Genomic DNA, 23,438 nt, shown 5'->3' with positions numbered 1-23,438 from the left:
CCTCTTTTGAAGACGTATGCAAAGTGGTATATTTATCCCTGATAATCCTAAAATATTCCAACAGTAGTTACAGAATAATGTAATGGTTACTCAAACTGACATTTTTACTTCAGCAATTCTAAAACTATATTGCATGTCTTATATTACATGCAACAAAAATGTTTTCTGAAGGAGGCTTAGGTTTGGTGTGGGTTTGTGTCTAATATGCAAAATTATTTTACATTTTAGTACTTTTGATTTTAGAGGTTTTGTGAATCATCTATTTATGAATCTTATGTTTGTGATTCTCTTAGGTTTTTTGTGTTGCTGGATCATGATCCCAACCCCGGATCTGTGGACAGCATTTTGCGGCCTGTAAAGTAAAACTATCTACAGGGACAGCTTTTGACTGCGGAAATTATTCATTAACAAACTTGGGTTTTACGGTCATATTTTTCTCATGTTGGCTCAGAAAGTACAACGATTGCCAAAGGAAACATTCTGGCCTGTACTTGACTCACAGTGGAAGGATAGAGTGTCAAGAAGGACGGATGACCTGTTTGGCCACATGTCTTTCCAATTTTTTGTTCCTTTCCCCTCTATTCCACAATCAAAGTTCTTGGAAAAAAATGTGAAAATAGAACAAATCACTCAATGAAAAAGTCCCTCGGGCTCATGTTTGCTGTTTTATGTCCTTGCGAGAGAGCCTTAGCTGGCCCGATCATGTTTGCCCCGATCCACAAGCTGTTCCATCCCCCTCTGGGACGCAAGCCATGTGCTTTGGAGGAAAACCACACAAGAGAGACCTAGCAGGGGGTAGAAAGTTCCAGAAAAAGCCGTGGCCGCTCTAAGCCAAGACACCAGCGAGAAACCCAAGTGGATGTGGTGAAAATGTCAAATTACCAAAAAGGAAATGGAGGGGAAACCTCAAGGCAAATGAGAGCAGCTAGATGCATTCGTGTTTTGCAACACTCTGAGCTGCATCTAGGAACAGAGGCCTGAGATGATCTGATTTGGAGTTTTGATATGCTTAATATGTTGAAAGTATATTGCATATGATTAAAGACCTCAGACTAAAGGTGAACTGTCTCATTTTTTAGACGTTAAAATGTTAGTCTGTCCCCGCTTAATATGCAGAGACAGTTAAAAGCATGTGTTGGGGAAAGTTACTTTTAAAAATAATGCATTACAATATTACGTTACTAGGTAAAAAGTTGCATTACTTTTGCGTTACTTTTTGTCACCTGGGCTGGGCTTGCTTATTTGTTTTTAATAACAAAAAACCCAAATGTTATATTTTTGGCAACTGTAAGTTTCATACCAAAAGTGAAATGAATAAGCTTCAGGCTAAAGGAAGTGCTTCTGTACCTCACTCCCAATTTCTCTCAACACGGGGACAGGAGAGCTGTCAGTGTGTAAATGGGAAAACAGTTTGTAAAAGTATTTTATATATTTTGTTGTAAATGTAAAAGTAATGTGTTACTTTACTAGTTACTTGAAAAAATTAATCTGATTAAGTAACTACTTGTAATGCATTGCATTACCCTAACATAAGTTATAAAATATTTCTAAGCTGATTTCCCTGAGAAACATAAAATCAAACGATTGTTTGAGCACCGAAAACGGATTTTTGCTATTTAATTTGTTGCCAGTCGTGACCCTGAAATTGTATACGTCACCTTTGCAAAAGCACGTCTAACTGCACATGGCAAGTTGTTTGTGTATTTGGAAAGTTATGAAGGCAGCAAGCATCTTTTCTTGAAAAAGTAAATAAATAAAAAACGACTAACATGCCACAGAACGGCTCCACAACGGCTCCATCCCGGTTTTAGAGGACAGAGACCGCCAACAGTTTCCTCTTTACTCTATAACAAACAGAGAGAGGCCGGGCCCCCGGGGCTTCCTGCATCCCACACACAGCCAGCAAATAAACACAATCACGTTCTTTAAACGTTCAACTACTTCCCCTCCACATTTCTTCCCTCTCTTTCTTAGAAACACTGCTTGCCCAGCTACGTAACTTTTTCTCTGAAAAGGAATGCTACATGCCTTCATGCGGCATCGGGATGACAAAAAACATGGAGTGGAATGTTTTGAGCGGTCCTGTAAATACATCTCCTCCCCCTGTATTCTGCACATATTCCCTGGCTGCATTGTCAGATGTAAAGAACCAGATTTGAGTAATGTTTGTGCAATGCTATGGTTATACACTTATATATTCATTTATATATTTAACTCAAAAATCTTGACGTTGATAATAGATCACTGGCCTAAATCGGGAATCCTTGTCCAACAGAAAATAATATACCCTACAAATGTCCTGGTTTCAGCAATAGCTACACTTTAACCTAATAATTATTCTCTATCTTCTAACTCCAGCGTGAGCTGCTTTATGGAGTCATAATTGAATTATGACCATGTTCTCCTGTTGAAAGCTGAATCTTACTCCTCTGTGTAAAAACAAAACCACAAAAGACCTCATTTACAGCAATAAATGAAATAACTGGAAGGCAAAGAATTTTGTTTCCGCTTGTGGCAATAAAGAGAACAAACGTGAGCAGATTTTATGCAAATAAATCCCCAAGAAAAATATTGGAATTTGAATGATTTTTGATAACTGTCAAGTAAACGGGAAACATTGAGTCCCTGTGGAGGACAAAGGGAATGTTTGGCACTGCCTTTACTTCCTTTTTGACTTGTAATGAAGTCTAGCGTGAATTGAAAGTTTTTTTTTTTTTTAAATCTTGAGTTTATGAAAGAAGTTTGTTTCCCTGTCCTATAAAAGATAATTAGAGTCTAAACTGATTCTGTAGCAATATAATGACCTTTTTTTTTTTTTCCTGTCACCCTCCATAGAAAAGACTATCACAAATGAAATCTATTTAATATCTCAACTGTTTGTCTTTAACAGGAATGAGATTAATTTTGTAATATCAAAGTTTGCTCAATATGACCAACAGAACATTTCAAACAGTAAACTAGCAACAATATTTTAGTTGAATATTCAATTGTGGGGGAAAAAGAAATAAAAGCTATTTTCTAAAATAAAATAATAAAAAAAAGGTTTTACTTAATGTACAATATTCTGAAATCTTCAATTTTATGATAAATTAATTATCTATTCAAAAAATGAGTCTCTCTGTTTTCCCAAGTCTTAAATGTGACAACTTACATACATGTCCTGTGAGCAAGCTTTAAACCAGACCAAAATTATTAATACATTTATTTTGGACTGGTTGAACATTATATGTACCACATGTGTGTGTGATGACAGATTTTATATGTTTGCTAAACTTAGCTTTGACACAGGCATGTGTAAATTGTCACATGCAATCAAGAGCATAAACTTTTAATTACTGTTTGCAATTCTGTGCACCGAAACATCCGTTTCAACTCATTTTAGACTCTAAATTTCATTTACAAACGTAAACTGTGGAATTAAATGGGTAACTGGTGTACTTGTGTCAATCAATCAATTATATTTTATCTTTTTTCATTTTATTTTTTATGATATTATTTATTGTGGTATTATTTTATTAAGTAATGTTATGGTTTTTGGTAGGGTAAACAGTGTAATTATAGATGTAATTCTAGAACTGAATTACAAATGTTATTACATTGTTATATATATATATATATATATATATATATATATATATATATATATATATATATATATAATTACAATGTAAAAAGATAAAAGAAAACATGTATGTACACAATAAGAGCATTGTACCAAATGATTAATTTAAATGTTAGTACATAGTTAAAGATGCTTAATACAAAATTGGCCCAAAGACACCACTAATCTCACAAATGAGTTTCAGATCTCTGTGTCATTAACATTTATTTTACATCTTTTACTGAATACCAACAACTGTCCCATTTCTGCCTGTTTTTATTTATTCTACAAAAGTTTAGGAGAAACATCTAAGACAATGTTAATTTCATGAAACACTCAACTATGTCTCAGAAGAGCGACCTCTGGGAGCGGCAGAGATGGAGATGATTAGTTTTTGTTTTTCAGGAGAACCATCAACTGCAACAGTCAGAGTGCCAAATGCAAAGTTTTATTTAACCTTGCAGGTGCATATTATCTGCAAGCTTTGCCATGTCAAACTTTATTTAAAAACTCTCCCCATTTACTGCCATCCAGACACTCTGTTTTTCAAACAGCGATGTGCTCAAATGAGCATATAACTCAAAGAGCAGGAAATATTTTCCTGCGCAGTTCACAATCTAACTTTTCTTTAGCACAAACCACCTCTTTTCATCTTAATATTTTGACATGTGCATTCTTGTGCTCATGCATTCTTATTGTATGCAATGGCTTTTATTGTAGATGCAAAAGAAGCGTAAGTGAGGAAAATTCTAATTGCACAAAGTTTTGTGTATTCACATGATGAGATTTCTAGTTGCTTTGTGTTTTGCACCACTTTCAGGCATTGGCAGGGAAAGCCCACCAGGCATGCAGTCGGCCACTGGGATCAAACGGTTCCAACAATCACTGCACAATTAGCAATCATGCTTAATGCACTCCCACTAATTTGGGCCAATCATCTGGTATTTCCACTTGATGCCCACATCCTTGTGCTTTCATCCTCCCCTGGTGCATTTAGTCAGGTGAATGATTACAGTGCTTAACACCGCTCTCCTAGAAATAGCTATTTTAGGGAACACTTCATGTGACATGTGCCGACAGATGCCGTCATATTTTAATTCAGGTTCAGTGCACAATATTTGTATCGTGAGAAGAAAATGTCACATTCTGCCAGTTTACACTAATACCAATGTTGTATTTTAATGCACTTGGGTGAGAATCCACACCCAGGTCTGGGTTTTCCTACCTGTCCACATCTGCACTGAGATGAGCGCTCTTCCCTGTGTGTCCCGTGAGCCTCTCCATCCCACTGAATGACTTTTTTCATCTTGATCTAGTTAACCTGTGACATGCCTCTTTTTTCCCTGGTGAAAAAAAACATCCTGGATAAATATTTGAGCAGGCGGTGTGAGTGCGCTCGGTCCTGGCTCTCTCAGAGGCCCTTCCTGGCCCGTGTCAGCCAAGATTAATGTAGATTCACTAATGCACTGGGGTGGGAGGCTAACAGACACACACTTACACACATACAGTACACGCTTCTCCACCAGATCTCCCATGCCCTAAAGTTTGTGGAACTACTTTGTACATGACTTGGCCACGGAGACATCATTTTGGTTGGTTTCTGAGATGTTAGGAAAGTGGACTGTGTTTACAGTTAAAGAACCAGATGATAGATGGATGGACAGGGGAGAAACTGGATTTCTTTAAAAGGATGGACTTTGGTGTGGGTGGAAGTGAGTTATTAGGGATGGATGCTCAAAAATGGCTTTGCTAAGGCATTTTAGCTTTCTTGGCAGTAATAATTTGTGAATTTCAACTTAATTTCTGAAATATAGAGAGGTTATGGAGAAATCTGGTTTCAGGAAATGACCAGTGTTGACCGTTTACAATTGATTATCATACCTGTGATACAAAGTCACAAATATTTGGTATCCTTGAAATGAACGTGCCAGTCAGTTTTCCATTCAAGTTGCAAATTTGTAAGAAAGAAAGAAAGAAAGAAAGAAAGAATAAACGATTTGCAAATAAAGCAACATTTTTATACAATGTGTTCAAAAGCACAGAATAGTTCATTTTGGAGAAGTACGATGATTATCAACAGAAATGGAAGTTGTATTCACATGAGAAGCTACTGTGCCCCCTTTATCAATATAATAATAAATCATTTGGGGCTTAGAGCGTGCAGACAAAATGCTCTCATGAAATGTGTGTTTGCAAGCAATCAGCAGCAGATTCTTTATGTTTGGGAAAGAAGGTCAGACAGTTATGCCATTAAACCATACATATGAAGCTGTATATGTGGCGCTAACGTACAAAAGTTTCAGTTTTCAAATTGTTTTGAGGTCAAAAAATATTCTAATTGTAATATAAAACACTGTTGTAAGGCTGGACAGAGGTGCTTTTGTTTGGAAGCACCCATCGCTTAGCAGGTGCTTTCAGCTGACCCGGGGGTTCCTGTGTTCAGCCCCTCTGGTGGAGGCATGAAAGAAGGGTAAGCGAGTGGGTGGACCTGAGCTGCTTATGAGCTGGTTATGAGCTGGTCCTGAGCAGGAGCTATAGGACCAGCACATGACCAGCTTAAACCAGCTCATCAACAACTAAGCACCAGCTTAAACCAGCTGCCATGCTTCAAAACATACCCAACCAGCATATGCTGTTTTTTTTTTCAACACAGCTGTCGAACACACAAAAAAAACAGTAATCACCTTCTCATTTTAAAAATGTAATAATTTCATCATAAAGAAATGTAGGGTAGTGTTTATCGATAGGAAAGCATGTGGATGTGGAAGACCTGTATGTATAGGAGGAGAAAGTAAAGGATTACAAGAATAGCGAGAACAAGAGATTCACATTTTGACCCAATATGTCATGATGGATAGCCAGACCGTTTTCGAGAAATGGAAGAGCAGCATGACCCACCATATCCTCAACAAGAAGCCAACACTTCACACACATCTGACTGCTCTGCATTCTTGGGTTACAGACCTCACAGTGTTCCCTTGAGGCATAGCCTTTCTCTGGGCTTGATGGGCTCAACGTGTTTCAGCTTAGTTTTTTAACTTTCAACAGACTCTTGTGGTGCTGCTTGGGTTGTGTGATCATGTGTAGGGTGCAATTTAAACACGACTATTGTTTTACACTTTATAATCATTACTACCCCAGCATTTCTTGGTCTAATGTGTATATATATGCATCTGTTTGACATAAAACAATCTCATTTGCGTCAGCGTCTTAAACCAAAAGGTCTACAATTGAGTAATTGTTACACAAGCATATTCCATACCACAGTGACATGCAGTGGTCACCACTTAAATTTGGTTCCTGTCGCGGCATTCCTTTGAACGTCACTGTGGAAAAAAGCTTACTCCATCATTACGGCTCAGAGCACAGAGGAATTCTCAACATTCAGAGCCGAGTTTAAATGAGAATGTGCAAGTGTGGTGTGACATTGCAAAAATCTCTAGTTCCTGGATGTTAAAACCCTCATCTATATTATATGTTTTCCCACAGTTGTTCTGAAAATATTTGGTCATTCCTGAAATGGATATACTATGAAAACACTTTAAATCTTCAAACTTCAGCAATTTGAAGAATAAGGAAGAGTAAGATCAGTATTAAACAGCAGAAAAACTAACACTATAAGAGCAAAATGCTGTTCCATTGGTCAAATTATGAATAAGAGCGTCCAAGATAAGGAAAAGGAAAACACAAAAATCTACTTTAAACTGCATGCTGTGTTTTTAAACATGTAATCTTTGTATTCATGTTGGTTTAAAAAAAAAACTTTTATACCATTTTTAACAAAAGTTTAAATATTCAAAAGTTTACATACAGTATATCATGACTTATTCTATACCTAATTTGGTATGCCACATAAAAAGGTCAAATTATCTGATATTTTAAGAGATTAACTGTTCTTGAAGGTCACAGTCATAAGGGTCTTCAGGGGTCCTCTCTATGATATTCCTTGGTGTGTTTTTTTTTTTTTTTTTTTTGCATAAATCTGATGTGGCCACATTATACAAGAAGTTTATTAGTTGTTTGTAAGAAATGCTTTTTAATGTATTTGGGTCATACAAATATACACATTTTAAAGTTGTCTTAGTCATACATAACACTTCTTAAATTTTAAGCATATTGAAGTTAAAATAATAATTTAAACCACTAGATATTACAATGTTCATGATAAAAACAGTTACACTATGATTATTATTATTTATTTATTTTCACATTGTTGGGTATAACAGTAATACTTCTTTCTAATGTATAGAATTTTTTTTTTTTTTATCCAACCTCATTTTACAATATATACACTGAATGATTCTTAATGGTTTGAAGGGAAAAATAATGAATGCTCAAACTTGGCAGCTTGTGTATTTTTAGCACATATCTCATGACATTTGTTGTATCATACACCAGGAAGCCAATGTGTGGCTCAAAGGATGTTTGTAAAACTAAGAGCGATTGCACCCACTGTTTACTCAAGTGTGGTAATCCATAGCTCAGTTTGCTGAAAGTCAAAGTTTGCCTTTCTTATCATTGCCAGGACTTCAGTTCCTACAGCACAGGAGAGACAGGCAGAAAACAGACCACCAGTAACCCCCCACCCTGGGTATGGTTTTGAGTAGCTTTTTACTTTTAATCAGATTGGCTTAATGCCTACAGGTCGCCCACACAGTGTGAGCCGGAGGAGACAATTGATACATATGCTTGTCCCTTTACTCCTCCTCTTGTCCGGTGGGACAACAAAGCATCTTTGTAACCCCAAGGAAGAGACACAGTGGACCTTTATATGTGTCTAGTGCATCTAAAAAAAAGAACAACCCGCAAAACCTTTATTCAGTCGCCTTCCTGTGAGATCATACATATTACATAAGGGCTTGCTTCCTGTTGCACTGACTTGGTGCTTTTAGGTCAGATGGTGGATGGTTTCTCAGGAGGGGGGCATGTCTGACCACCTTTTGTTGTGATGTCCTGTGACAAAATCATACACATCTTTATCTATAGAGACAGGAGGAGTACAAGGACTAGTTAACTCGCAAATAAAAATTCACTCTCACATCATTCTTGGGTTTGAAACCTATGACTTGCTTCTTTGAAATACAAAACATATTTTAAAGACTGTTTTCCATGGTCTCCCATTTGCAATAAAGAATAAAAAACTGTAATTTTTGATTCTTGCCTTACTAGAATGTCTCTTGCACCATTTGCCATTTTCCCCATCCCGCAGTGTCCTTAAAGACCATAAAAACCACCCGAATGTGCAGTGCTGTGGGTCACTGGGACCAGATTGAACACTGGATCAGCACATCTACAGCAGGGTTTCTGATCTTTTGAAAGCGAATTCTTTCTTAAACAAAATGAACCAAAAAGTACAGATTTTAAGGTCATTATTGTAGAAATGCAAGCACTTTTATTCATTGAGTTAGTTAATGGCCCAAAAAGTATCGGGACACTTAAAAGCCACATTTAGATGATAAAATCTAGTAAAATATAAGGCCAGTTTGAAAGAAATATAGCATAAGCACACTTTTAATGAAATGTGTTAGTTTAGTACAAGATTTACTATTCAAAAGGATTTAGCTTTTGAAATATCGCAAGTGTCCAAATACTTTTTGAGACCACTGTTTATTATAATTTATATTAAAGATTATTACCAGTCATTATCATATTTAAAGTAAGTTAAAAGATATCTGAAAATGAATTTAAAAGTTGTATTTTTATATACATTCTGCTGCCCTTAAAACTGTAATGAAGTAAAAAAGCAGCGGGGCGAGGACTTGTTAAGCGGGTTGCAGCTGTCTTCGGTCTGAACGCCATGCATGTATAAAATGTCTCTGCGGTCGTGTCGGTCTGTACACTAGAGGAAGTGTTTGACTTTTGACAATGAGCTCCCTAGGAATGCACCACTGCCGAGGCCAAGTGGGCGTGTTGCACTTCTGATATCGAAAGCCAAGTTTGGTTGGCTCCGTCCACTCCGGCGCCTCGGGGGGCTTCTGCACTTAGTTAGAAGGGTTGTTTTTCACACAGCCCAAAATGATAAGCAAGCACTGTATGTGTGTGCTTGCAGTATTAATACTTGAAACATGACAGTCTGCAAACTGTAAAAGCAAGAAAGATTACATATTGTTTCTAAACTGGTGCATTTATGTATTCTCATTTTGCTTGTTGCATTGTCCATGGGAGATGGGGTATTTTGTCATGAATGTTGACAGGGAAGAATCTGTCCAATAAAACATGGCAAATTTATTGGGCACATGTAAAGGAGAATTTGTCTGCATTTGGAGCACCGAAAATCCATTCGGGCTGGGTGTTAGCATAGACCAGGCCTCTGATACAGACTGGCAATAAATGGTGATAAGAAGTGCTTTCCGGAGCGGAGGTGGAGAGGGGAAATGATGCAAGACAGTAGCCCTTTGTTTAAAAAGTTGCTCACTTGGGTCTGTGCCATGGAGTTTGCAAAATGAGTGTGGCGAGCTGATTCACGCTGAAAGATTTGACCACTTCTCAGGGCCATCTCTGTGTCTGGCCTTCCTTCTTTCCCACTTTTCCTTAATGCAGATGATTGAATTTGTTTTCTACATTATATTTAAATTCATACATTCAGCAGATGTGTCTATCCAAAGTGACACTGCATGCAAGATGTGCATTTTATAAACAATTTCCATGGAAAGAGCTACAGGAATGATCCATCTTAACTATAGTTTCTGCCAAAATAACACTGGTTTAACAGTAAAATTCTGGTAACTTAATATAGGCTCCACTCCCATCAAAACAAGTTAATAAAAAAATATTAATTGTTTTTTTTAATATATATATATAGAAAATATTTTACAATATGAACATTTGTAGAATTTCAGTTGATTTGTATGATTTATGAAATTTATTTGTAATATATTTAGTACATTTACATTTCTTTACTAAACAGGTTTTTAAAAAAATGCTGTTTATTAAACAAATATTGTTTGAATGAGAACCAGTATGAATTTATTATGATTTAAATGCAGATTTTATTATTATTTTTTAAACCTTGTAAAAGTTTAGTCCAATAAGACATTGTTAACTTGTTTATTATCATTGAGTAAAATTGAGATAAAACACTTTTAATTACACTACAAAAAAAATAAAAAATACTTATTAGTATGTTTGTCTTGGTTTCAATGACAGATCTCTAAACATTCTTAAATCAAGATACATTTACTTGAGAAGCAAAATGACTTAAGATATTAGGTCTTGTTTTCTAAAGATTTTTTTTTTATTATTATTATTAGTTTTTGCTTAAAACAACAAAAAATACCTGCCAATGGACCATGAAAAATAATCTTGTTTTCCCTTTGAATTAAGATCATTTTTTCTTACCCCATTGGCAGAATATTTTTTTATTTTATTTTTTTCCGTTTGAAGCAAAAATAAGATTTAAGATATAAGAGCAGTTATGTATTTGTAGTAGAAGTAAAAAATACTAAGTAATTAAATTTTTTTTTATTTTTTTTTTTGCCTCAGTGTAGAGCCTCAAAGAGCTTTTAATCATGATGAAATTGTATTATTATAACTTATTACAGGAAGTTATTTACATAGAAAATACTCATATAAATTCTGTATAACTAAAATGAATTTTAGCTGTGTTTGCATAATGCATAGCAATGGCCACCCTGGCAAACCTAACTGGTATAGGTAGTCTAGTATAACCTTGTTTCACTAACCTTGTTAAAACATTATCAAATGATTCAAATACTCTTTTATGGAATTATTTGCTGCCCACAAATCAATCAGATCTGTGCCAGTGTTAAGGTAACATTTTAAAATATCCTGCACTTGCTATTCCCATCCATCCCCGACTTCCATTCCATCAGATTTGCACATACATGAACCAGAGGACATTCCATGACATTCCAGTTTAACCTCCCCTGCCTTGCAAATCACTGAGCTTCACTCTTGTTTGCCTCTCTGGTGCATTGCATTCATATCCGAGGCTGGTGTGTGACAGAGAGATAGAATGAGAATGAGAGGGGAGGGCATGAGTAGCACCAGATGTGCTCAGGGGTTTTGCAATATGTCATTGGCAAGAGGACGTTTTCTTGAACTAAGACAGCATTGATGAGCTCACTTTGGAAATGCACGAGCAAACCAGGCTCTTAGCGCATGCAGGCTGAACTGTACAAAATGACTAGCCACATGAGAAAAGTTCAGGTCTTTGATGCATGCAGTGAGTTGGTTTAAACCACGGGTGTCCTGGACGGCCAGAGTCCTAGTTCCAACCCCAATTAAACACACCTGAACCAGCTAATCAAGGTCTTCAGGATCATTAGAAACGTCCAGGCAAGTACGTTTAGGGCAGGCCTAGACTAGACTAATGATTTTCAAATGGTGGGCGATTAAATGGAACAAATAAAAGTCCTGTAGGCTTACACTGAAAGAGGAACCCAAGCTGTATTTAGAGACCAGAATTCAAAAATACCTTGCACACATGTGCAGTATGTTTATATACATTTTATATCTTACAAACATGCCTATGTTTATTTACATTTTATGAGCTGATCAGTGTCTTCAAGAGACTTCATATTCACTAAAACAATTCTTCTGTCATAAATGTCCACTTTCTTTTAAAATGTAGCATCAAGGCAAAAACAACAACAGAGCGCTGCCGTGAGGATGCAGTATTTTTAGGCCAGTCCTGAAGTTATTATCACCCTGGCTCCCTTGACAAAATCTCAATAGGATTTTTTCCATTTGCTTTTAGATTATAACAGAAAATAAGCTATGCAACCAACAGTTTATAATCTTACATATTTTGTTTATGATGATCTTCACAAATGAAACTTTTATGAATTTGGAAGTCTAAATACAGTTGGCAGGCTGTAAACTATGTCACAGTTGCAGTTTTTGCAACTTTTGAGTTCGAATAGTTTGCAAGATTGAAATAATAAACAATAAAGGCTATAAAGGCAAACTGGTTAGACCTGTTTTTTTTTTCTGTTTAATGTCATTGACAATCTCTGTAGTCCTATTTATCCACTTGTTTGGAACCACCTTTTTTAAGGCAAGTAAGAGCTTATAACAAGCGGGTATTTCTGATGTATTTTGAGTCTTAGAATAAAACAAAAAAATATTTTGTGTTAACCACAGACCTTATTTCTTCAAAACAATTAAGGCAGTGGTGAACCTATAAAGTGCCAAAATATAGTGTTCTTGAATGGATGATATTTACTTTTATACTTTTTAAAGCTAACCAAAGAGAAAATAATTATAAATGAAGAGATTGTAATCTTACAATCTAAAATGCAGTGTTCTGTGTTACTACATACATACACACAGAGGTCAATTTGTTGAGAAGTCACTTTCTGATTTTTATAGCTTATGTATGTCGGTTCATAGGGGAACGTTCTTGAGAGAGTGTGTTTGGGTAGATGTCAACAGACTCATGGGTGTGTGAGTCATCCAGATTTGTAAAGACTTTATGTGAGCTGTAGACCCAGATCTTTGAGAGCCAATGTCTTGATATAAGAGCAGTTTCATGTAAAGTGAGAATCTCTGTGCAGCCTGTGAAGGAAACCAGGACTGCAGCTCGTCCTCCATGTGCAAAGTTATAGTGGTTGTCCCATTGTGACAGGATTTAGGGACACTCATCGTGATATTATATGTATACCTGCAGAACATGATTCCATGTATGTTTTAACTCAAAATAACTGTTCTTTAGCATCCCATATTGATAATTTCACCTATATGATAATTTCAAGATCCTCTTAAATACTTAATTCTGATTGGCCAATTTTGGTGCCAGGAAATGTCCATTAATTTGGAAATGAGTCAGTCAAATAAAATAATAATAACAATAATAATTATATATAATAATATATAATAATAACAATAATAATTATATATATATATATATATATATATATATATATATATATATATATATATATATATATATATATATATATATATATATGTTAGTGCTGTCAAACAATTAATCACATTTAAAATCAAAGTTTTGTTTACATAATATATGTGTGAGTACTGTGCATATTTATTATTTACATACAAATACGCATACATACAGTATATATTTTGAAAATATTTACACGTATATATATATTTAACATATTACATATTTATATTCTTATATTTTATATTATATATAAATATATTTAATATATAAAAATATTTTTTTTTCTTAAATATATACATGCCTGTGATTGTATTTATATATACATAATAAATATACACAGTATACACACATATATATATATGTAAACAAAAAACTTTTATTATGGATTTGAATAATGGTGATTATCGATTGACAGCACATATATATATATATATATATATATTCTTAGTATTTTTGTCTTGTTTTCCATAACAGATATCTGAACATTCCTGAATCAAGATACATTTATTTGAGGAGCAAAATGATTAAAGATATTAGGTCTTGTTTTCAGAAGAAGATTTTATTTATTTATTTATTTAGTTTTTTAGTTTTTGCTTAAAACAAGAAAAACATATCTGTCAATCTAGACAAGAAAAAAAAAATAATTATGTTTTTTTTTTTTTTTCTTGTTTTAAGCAAAAATTAATAAAATGTGTATATATTTTTCAGAAAACAAAGGCCTGGTTTCACAGACAGGGCTTAGACTAAGCCAGGATTACGCCATACTTCAGTTAGGACATTTAAGTATTTTTTATAAACATGCCTTAGAAAAAAAAAAAAAACACCTTGCTGGTGTGCATCTTGAGACAAAACAAGGGCTCTGACATATGTTAAGATCAATCAGTGCAAGTTTCTTTCAGAACAGAAACAGTCTGGGACTAGGCTTAAGCCTTGTCTGTGAAACCAGAAAGATTCACTTATTCATCAAGTCATTTTGCTTCTCAAGTAAATTGATCTTGATTCAAGAACATTATGTATACTAGAAAACAAGTAAAAAAAAAAAAAAAAAAACTAAGTACGAAAATAATTTTTTGCAGTGTGTTTTAAATAATCATATTTTCCAATAGCATGTTCTGTATGAATGCAGAGACACTGAAGACACAACAGACAAGAGTTTTATATTTAACAATATATATTTTCCAATTTCGATGTACATTCCGTTTTGACATAAGCTTTTATTCACAAACAAAAGTAGGCATCTAAATAAATACTATATAAAATAGAACTTCAAAATAAATATATCTATAAAGGGACATTTTCATATGTGTGAGAGGTTTTTTTTTTTTTTTTTGTTTTTTGTTTTTTGCTTTTTGCTTTTTTAAACAAAACAAAAGCACATTGCTCTTTTCTTTAGTCCTCAACATGAACAATGAAGCCAAAGAAACACAGAGAGTACAAGCCCAGTTTGGAAGGCAGCTTAAAGTGGGTTTAAAAAGAATGGTTTTCTAGTGGCCAAGAAACTGTAGCATGAATAGATTTAGTCACAGAGTCCTGATGAAAACATCTCAGCAAAGGGGCGACAGAAGGAAGATCGTTCAATCCCCTGCAGGCCAGATTATTAGGCCAACAATCATACAGTTTACATTTTACAGCTGAATCTTTCTTTGTAGTTGAGAGAATTGTGAAATATGAAAAAGAAAATTTAAAAGACGGGGCGAAAAAGCAACATCGAATAGGATTTAATGGAATGTTACTTGAGTGGGATCCCCATTCATTCCTCCCAGACAAGTTCACACACAGCAGCTGTATAAATCAATCAAGTACTGAAGATGTTGCACCGTATTAGGAGGAAAGAGGACAGACAAAATGCTTGGCCACATTGGGGTGAAAAAGCATTACTTTGAGTGTGATGAAACGCCTTTCCTTCTGTGAATTCAATTAAATCTACAGTTTCAGGGGCACTGAGGAACCAGGAATTAGCCTTGCCTCTCTCGTGCTAATGAGGCATGGCTAGGATTAACAGAGGTATTTTTATTGCCTGGCACACTTTTCTAAATCAAGTGCTTGTGATTGAAATACCTAAACACCCTACCTTCTATGCCACATAATCTTTGCCCCCACCCACCCCCAGCCCTCCCAAAAATATAATAATTCATCTATATACTTTTGTACTGAATTGTAATTAAACTGTACCATGCAATTTCTCAGGACATTTGAAACATATCTTAAGATAGCTAAACTATTTACAAGAACGTGTAACCTGCATAGGTCGTAATCTAAGATATCTATGGTACATTTGCAACTCTTCCCTATGCAGCTATGCAAGCTTAAACCATTCGGAACTACTCTGGCACCTATCCACGGGTTAGACTGCAAGAAGACTTAAACCCTAGCCTTATACATTCAAGACTAAGAACAGTAGTGTATTTCTGCTTTTCTGATTTGTGCAACAAGTACAAATGTTGGAGTATGTGGGACTAAATGAGCGAGGTCTTAAATGTGTGGACCGTTGGTTTGTGTTGAGCAGGCAGACAATATTCCCCCTCGTGCTCCAGGACTCTAGGAATCCTGGGAATTAGATCACCGTACCTTTAAGAGCTTACTTTCGCACTAATTGGTGCAACGATGCATGCCCACTTGAAAACAAACAGTTATAAAGATGGTCAACGGAAACTCCATGGTGCACTCCTTTGGCAAAATATCTATACTATACATATAACAAAATATATATGTGGAGAAAGCAGTTCGATACTAGGGCATGTCCATGTTTGGTGCGTAGTAAACTAGAGGCATTTTTCCAACTACAGTGAAACACTTTGTACATGCTACTGTACATAATACTGTGCTTTTGCCTCATTATAATGGTGATACGATTGGCATGTTTTGTTTATAAGCGGCAGAGTAGTATACACTAACTTTATAGCTTCTCCTTTTCCCGTAACTACTGGCCCAATTCTCCTCATAGCTTATGAATGCTTGATGTCTGAATTGCTGTGTTTTGACCACTGCCCGTTCCCTTAACTTTAGTCACCAAACTAGTTCCAAGCTGAATTCACATGCTGAACGTAATTCAGATGAACTGATGATCCCTGAGGTCATTGTCTACAACAAATTGAACCGCTAGCATTTGGAAGAATCATTATGGAAGTTCATGTATGCTATGGCATGTTTTCAAAGGGAATTACGAAATCTATTTTGCCTATTGGCCATCAAAAACAAACAATCTGTCCCCACAGAAGATAGAAAACATCCTGTCACGTGGATACGGGTGGTCACCAATGTCTTTCACAACGGTACACATTGCAATTAGGGACGTCAAGGGAACTTAGAATCCTTCAATGAAATGAAATGACCTCCTGTGGTTGCATTTCAAACAGAAGAAATAAAGCTCTATAACAAGCTTGTAAATGTACTGTGCACAGAGATGAAGTCTGGTTATTTTGATTGTGACATGTTATCAGCTTGGAATTCACTGCAACCTTTCTGCAGTGCCAGATCCGGAGAGGGATTGCCAAAGTATAGAGTGTTCTTGAATGGGTGATATTTGCTTTGACTTTTCAAAGCCACCCAAAGAGAAAATAAACATCAGAGAAGAGATTGGAATCTTTCAAACAGACATTTTGCTCAAATGCAGCATTTTGTGTCAGCAAGTTGTTTTACTAGGGGGTGAAATGGCAAACACTTTGATCCCACGGCCATCACGAGAACCCCACAAGAAGAAAATTCAGGCCTCTCCTTTGCTGTAGTACTGCATGAACAAACAAACTAATGATTTGTGCCCGCTGGTCAGTCAAACGTAGCTACTGATCTACGGCAGGATACCTTAAGCGTGAGGATTGTGCATGAACTTTAAGTACCATGACTTTGGGAAGTACACCACTATTGGAACTTTGCTCACAAGTCTCTTTGTACTCTCCATTTCTGGCACGCCATCATGAGGCCTGTTTTTCCAGCTGACAGGCCTTGACCTCTGCCACCTTGCAAGCCTGGGTGCTTTTGCAGCGGCAGCCTGGGCGGCTGATGCCGTCGTAGCACTTCTGCGAAAGCTTGGCGCAACCAGTGGCAGGCAAATAACACATCAGGCAGGGCAGCACCAATGAAGCGGCTGCCATGAAGGACCAGCGTGCGCAACAGTTCGAGTGCGAGCAGGAGCATGGCTTGTCAGCGCAGGAACCTTCCTCATCCTCATCAGTGCAGTGATAGAAGACGCCCTTGACTAGACACATGCAAGTGACAGAGTCCACTAGGTTCTGTGCTGAGCACAGGCACTCTTGGTTGCAAACCCAACAAGAGGGCAGGGCCCGTGGTAATGTGCACTCCGTGCATCGGCATTTGCCACACTTCTCGCACAATGGCACGTGCTTCTTCTCCACTGGCAATGCCGCCACAGCCTTTACATTCTGAGTCTTGGAGCTCAGCATCTTGGGTTGCTCTGCACCTAAGGTCCTGCCATTGCCAGTAGTGTACGGATCCACAACAGGGGTGGGAGCTGCATGGTCCAGCAGCCGTTGGTCGGAGGAGGTGCTGCTGCTGCTGCTGATGGAGCTGGGCCGACCACTGAATGAAATCCAGGGATGTGTGGTGGCATCTGGGACCTCGCAGCGGGACAGATGAGGATGGTGCGGGGCTCCCAGCAGGACTTCCTGCCCCCTCTTGCTTGCCTTGTGGCTTGGTGGCTGTTGTGAGATCACAGCAGGGGTGTCGATGTAGTCATTCTCCAAATGTAAAGATTTCATTTGGTCAATGGGGTATATAGTTAATGGGTGCTGGAGCCGTCCATAGGGAATGCGGCTGTCCAGCAAAGGCTGCACCATGATGGAGGAGGAGACTCCAGGAATGTGGTGAGGAACCCTTGACTCCATCTGTAGATTGTGTTCCTCATATACCAGAGCTCAGGTCAGCATTTAGCACTCCTGCAAAGACAACAGCGCAACTTAGTACTGATAACCACCCTCACACAATCCTAAGCAGATAACCCAGAGATTGGCTTGTGTGAAAAAGACCACAAAAACATCAAAAATGAAGCGGAACCTTTGCATAAGAGAGAAAATTGCATGTGTAATATTATTAGGGATATATAATTAAAATTCATTATTAGGAGTTAAAAAAAGGAACGTGTATAAACTTTCACTTCAACATTCCGATTTATAAGTAGGCTATTACGCACAAGCCTGCACTAGTGTTCTGAAGGGACTGGTTTATTCTGAATAAAACAAACATAAATAAGATAACCTTAGAGTCACAACTTTTTGTTAAATTATTAAATTTCAATTTACTACAAGTTGATGTAATCGAATTGCGCATATTATGATTAACTGGGCGCTATTAATCGAGTTTTATGAGTAAGATCCTCAACGCAGCTGCACGTTTAAAATATCGTTGAAAATGTTACACTGCTACAGAGCACTGAAGAAAATTGTATGATATGACAAAATCAACCTGTTGCTGGATTTTTTTTTTTAATTTATTTTTTTTTTTTTTTGCGTGAGCTATATGTAATTCTATATTGGAGTGTCGTGGTTGCGAAGGGCTTCTGTGCTTCTCTTGTACGAAAGCCTGCAGCCTCTAAAGCAGTTTGTCGTCTGAAACGACGATTTATATGTTGGCATGCCACAATTAAAATTTCACACGAAGCAGTCAAAATTCATACGACGTTTTTAATACGAACCATTACATATTTACCAGAATCTTAAAACACCCAGAACCTAGATACAGCGATGTTGACTGTCTCTGACTAATCTCCATTTAGTGTTTTACTCACTAAAACAATTTTAATGCTTAAGATGACATGTCATGCGAATGCGCGAGCTGCGGTGAAGCGTCACGCGATTGTATTATAGAACGCGAACAAACGGCGCAGGATCATGATACGCAAGACGAAATAGCCTACTGTCGGTTCCCCGATCGAATGAAAAGACGCGTATACGGAATTCTCACCTGTTCTACTTTTGATTCTTAAATCGCCCACGATCCTGTGGTGGTTAGTTACCGTAGTTAAATATTTACACAAGGCACAAATACACCTACAATGCGTTGCTAAAGAACGGCTGGAAAGGCGCTTTGTGATAAACCAGCAGAATGGAGCCGACTCGATTTGAAAAAAGAACATAAACTCCATGTTATAGCGTTGTCCTTGACACTGCCTATTACATTCACTTGTATTACATTTAATACAAAAAACACTAATATATATATAGCTATATATATATATATATATATATATATATATATATATATATATATATATATATATATATATATATATATATATATGCGCATATATTTTTAAATAAATGAAAAACTCACTTGCATTAGAAAACAGATCATTTCCTTCTCAGATGAGCAGAGTATTGTGATATATTCCAATACAGGACAAAGAATGATAGATAGATCCAAACGAAGCCACGAAGCGAAAAAAAAAATCCGGACGACTATCCGTGCGATGAGCACTGCAGTAAGCACACAGTCTTCTCCATACGATGTTGCAACTACATGAGGGAGATGGCTTTTTATGAATGGGAGGGTAAGAAACGTACTGCGCAGATGCTTTGACGGGAATTTTTTTTTTTTTTTTTTTTTTTTTTTTTTTTTGTGAATGGGAGGGCATTACGACTCGGGGGGTTACACTTTTATGAATGGGAGAGCTCCGGATTTTACTGCGCGTGCGCCGTTTCAAGATTTCATGAATGGAAGAATGGGGGCTTTTCGTCACAAGGGCAATGTCAAAGCGGATTACATGAAGAAGGCGGCTACTACTGCTTTAATTCATGTTTTCTATACATTGCTTTATTCGTGCGTCTTTTAAAGGTCCTGACCTGTAATGGTAGGGAAGCATCCTTAATCCTCTTGAAATTAAATTTAAGCAACATATTTAATTAACAGTTCAATCATTCTGCTGTTGTCATGTGTTATTGTTTGATATGACATATGCAATTGCATGATAACGTTTTGGGTTGCATCATCACGGGTTAATTTGTAAGCCTCGAGTGGCGTGCACTTTATACTCATTTTGAGTAGTCTAATCAGAAAACAGGTCAGGAACGACCGGTCTTGTTTATAATGGAAGGAGAAAAAGATACAGTTAAGAGATTATATTTAAGCAGTCCGATTTTGATTTCCCAATCCAGTTTGGCTGGGCTCGCGCACTGAAGTAGCAAAAACACGTTTATGACGCAGCAGCAGGAGGTCATGCAGGATCAACAAAAGAACAGGATGTTGTCGATTTGTAACGATCCCACAAGCAGGAAATGTGTGTGAATTTCCTTTTTAACATCCCTCTGTCTACCCTTCCCCCCACGGATAATTCCCAGCTTGTGGCTTGACTAATGCTGTCAGATGTTAATGGGAAGCCTCTACATTAGCACACATTTCCATGACAACATCTGCTTTCATATTAAAAATACAATCATATTATTTGATGTGCTAAATTTAGGAGATAAAGGGTTTCATTATTATTATAGTTTTGTTGTAGGCTATATATATTGTGCTAAAATGTAGTCGGCTATATTGCTCAGAAAAAGAAAAAAAAAAAAGTGGAAACAGCACTTTTAGTACTGATTAGATGGAAACCTGGGGAAAATAGACAAAGCTAAAATAGTACATGCACTCTTTGAACGCAGTTTTCCATTTGGTGAAAATGACCACAAACTTAATATATCAAATGGGGCAATTTAACATCTCCAATACACAATGGGTTTCATACATGGAAATGGTTTCTGCCTAATGTCATATAAATCTAATCATGAATCACTGATGAACCGTTTATTTATTTATTTGTAATCACCAGTCTCTTCTGCTTTTCTGACTTGAAACTTTATGTTTCAGTATTTTAAGGTTAGATGGTTAAGATATTTGTTTGTGTGTGTGTTTGTTTGTTTGTTTGTTTGTTTTCATTTCAACCTGTTAATATTAACCATCCTGTTAAATTGGATTGGTAGTTTGTAAATCCAAAAACTCTAAATTAACAACCAACTGTACTGCAGTTATTAACTGTATAAAGTTTAATCACCTAGTGCCTTTCTTCATAAATAACAAATACTTCAACTATTATTTTTCATGAATGCTTAATCCTTTACTTAAAAATGTTCTGTTGCTTTTAGGCCAGACTAGAGTGGTGACCTGATTTTTTTTTTTTTTTTTTTTTTTTTTTGGCAATTGGTTTCAAGCCAAGCCCACAGGAAGGAGCTTGTGTGAGGGATATATGCAGAGAATGCAAGCTTTTGGAGATCTGGGCCTGTGTGGGAAGAAGGGGTAGGCCCCTTCTGGTCCCCTGCTGATACAGAGGGGAAAGCCAAGCCCTTGGTGAGATGGTGACCCTCGACCCTTCTTCAGAGAGCTGACAGGAGTGGCCCTGAACTCTCACCCATGGGACAAACTAGCGATGAAGCGTGACCTGTTGTTGGGGGCGTGGACCTGCCATTCAGGACACAAGCATTCTGGGCATTCCACACGCCATTCTACTTACATAGCATACTTTCCCATCCCATGAGAACCCACACCAGTACCCCGTTATCCAAAACACAAGACCCCCCCCCCCCCATCACAAAGTTCCCATTTCACACCATCAGTGCTAGGCACCATAACCTAAATTTCCACACATACCTGTATGTGAGAAGCGTTTTTTCAAGGAAAGAGAAATAAACATACCAAATCGGTACCAGAAAGAACACTCAAACCCAAATATTAGCTTTCAGACTTGAGATTGGAGCAAGTTTGTTTTTCAGTGCCTTTATGTATGTGCTTGCATAAATAACAAGGCCACACTTCCTGTGACAGCAGCTGGATTAAATCCCAGAGCTGGATAAAATCAAAAGAAAAGTGTGAGGCCTGTAATTACATGTCGACTGTTCCTCTTGAACCTGATCCTATCTATAAGCAGCATCTAGAATTAACCATGCTTAGTTTTCTTTGAGCAAGCAGTTATACATCTGGCCATAATGTCATTGGGTGCGGTTGGGTGGCAAAGTAGGAGGTCAACCTTCATGCTGTCCTCAGCGGTCCTTGTTGACATGAGAATGCCTGACCTTCATTAGTAGTGCATCATGGAGTCACTAACAGCGGGGAGCTATATTTGAGACCTGAATCAGCAATGCTGGCCCAAGCAAAGCACAGTGGATCAGCATTACCCATCCCAAGGAGGCCTTTGTTGACAAGCTATCGGCTAAAATAAGCTCCAGCCGGCAGGAGGCACATATCCCCATCAGCAGCCCACTTCCTGTGAGACAGCAATTTTCTGAATGATGAAGGAGAAGCTTGCACACATCCCCGGACATTACTCTAGTTATTTATTTGTTCAGCATTAATGATTAATGAGCAGGAGGGCTTTGAGTGTCAGTCAGTGAAATAAGATTAGGAAGTTAGGATATTCCAGTGAACCAATGTAGTGCTAACCTCCAGTGATATCTGCATCATTTGCGTCCCCTTAGGAATTTGTTACATTTTTTTTGTAGCGTACTGACCCGAAATCCTTGATTTGTGCAGGGATTTAGCAGCTTCTCTGCAGTTTCCATTTTGTTAATTAGCCCTATTGTCTGCATATCAATCAGATTAGCTCTGGGGGATCTAGGAGGAGGGTGCTGAGTAGAGCAAGTTTACCCAGGAGGAAGTGCCGGGCTTTGATCTCTGATAATGAGCTGCCAATACCGCCCTCGAGGGCTACTTCCTGGGGCCAGCTGGAAGCCTGCAAGTTAGGCCACCTGAAACAACATGTACTCTTTCCCTTTCCAAGTGCCCTCACCCCACCTGCCCTTCCCCCATTTTTCATCAATGGTAACCCTTCCCCCAATTGAACTCTGTGATAATTGGAGATAGAGGTGGGCTACAGTCACCCAGGGTTCTATTGTCCCCAGTGTATTCATTCACTCTCTAGCCAGACTAGTGGCCTGATGGATGTTCTCAGTGACACTTAGCTTTATTTAAATCAACTTTTCCTTTTGGGAAGCGTTTGGTGAATGATGTATGTGACATTAAGTTTGCTCTGTCACTTTC

General features: G+C 37.3%; 1 protein-coding gene across 2 annotated transcripts; it reads right to left on the bottom strand.

Moving 5' to 3' along the window:
• Nucleotides 1-14,625: 14,625 nt before the first annotated feature.
• LOC109092867 (protein sprouty homolog 4-like) lies at nucleotides 14,626-19,974 on the bottom strand. Of its 2 annotated transcripts, none has more exons than XM_042711418.1 (2): nucleotides 19,762-19,974; nucleotides 14,626-18,364 (listed from the first exon to the last, which is right to left on the bottom strand). In XM_042711418.1, exon 2 carries the CDS (start codon nucleotides 18,311-18,313, stop codon nucleotides 17,384-17,386), a length of 930 nt encoding a protein of 309 aa, XP_042567352.1. In that variant the 5' UTR covers nucleotides 18,314-18,364; nucleotides 19,762-19,974; the 3' UTR covers nucleotides 14,626-17,383. The 2 variants fall into 2 exon arrangements, with proteins under 2 accessions (XP_042567352.1, XP_042567351.1); XM_042711417.1 differs by having other exon boundaries at nucleotides 19,758-19,973.
• Nucleotides 19,975-23,438: the final 3,464 nt, after the last annotated feature.

This window comes from Cyprinus carpio, chromosome A21, assembly GCF_018340385.1.
Source record: "Cyprinus carpio isolate SPL01 chromosome A21, ASM1834038v1, whole genome shotgun sequence".
NCBI classification, from domain to species: domain Eukaryota; kingdom Metazoa; phylum Chordata; class Actinopteri; order Cypriniformes; family Cyprinidae; genus Cyprinus; species Cyprinus carpio.
This window is presented reverse-complemented; position numbering and strand designations above follow the sequence as displayed.

Coding starts and splice junctions, on each gene's coding strand:
- LOC109092867 (XM_042711418.1), bottom strand. CDS start 18,313: ATGGAGTCAAGGGTTCCTCACCACATTCCTGGAGTCTCCTCCTCCATC.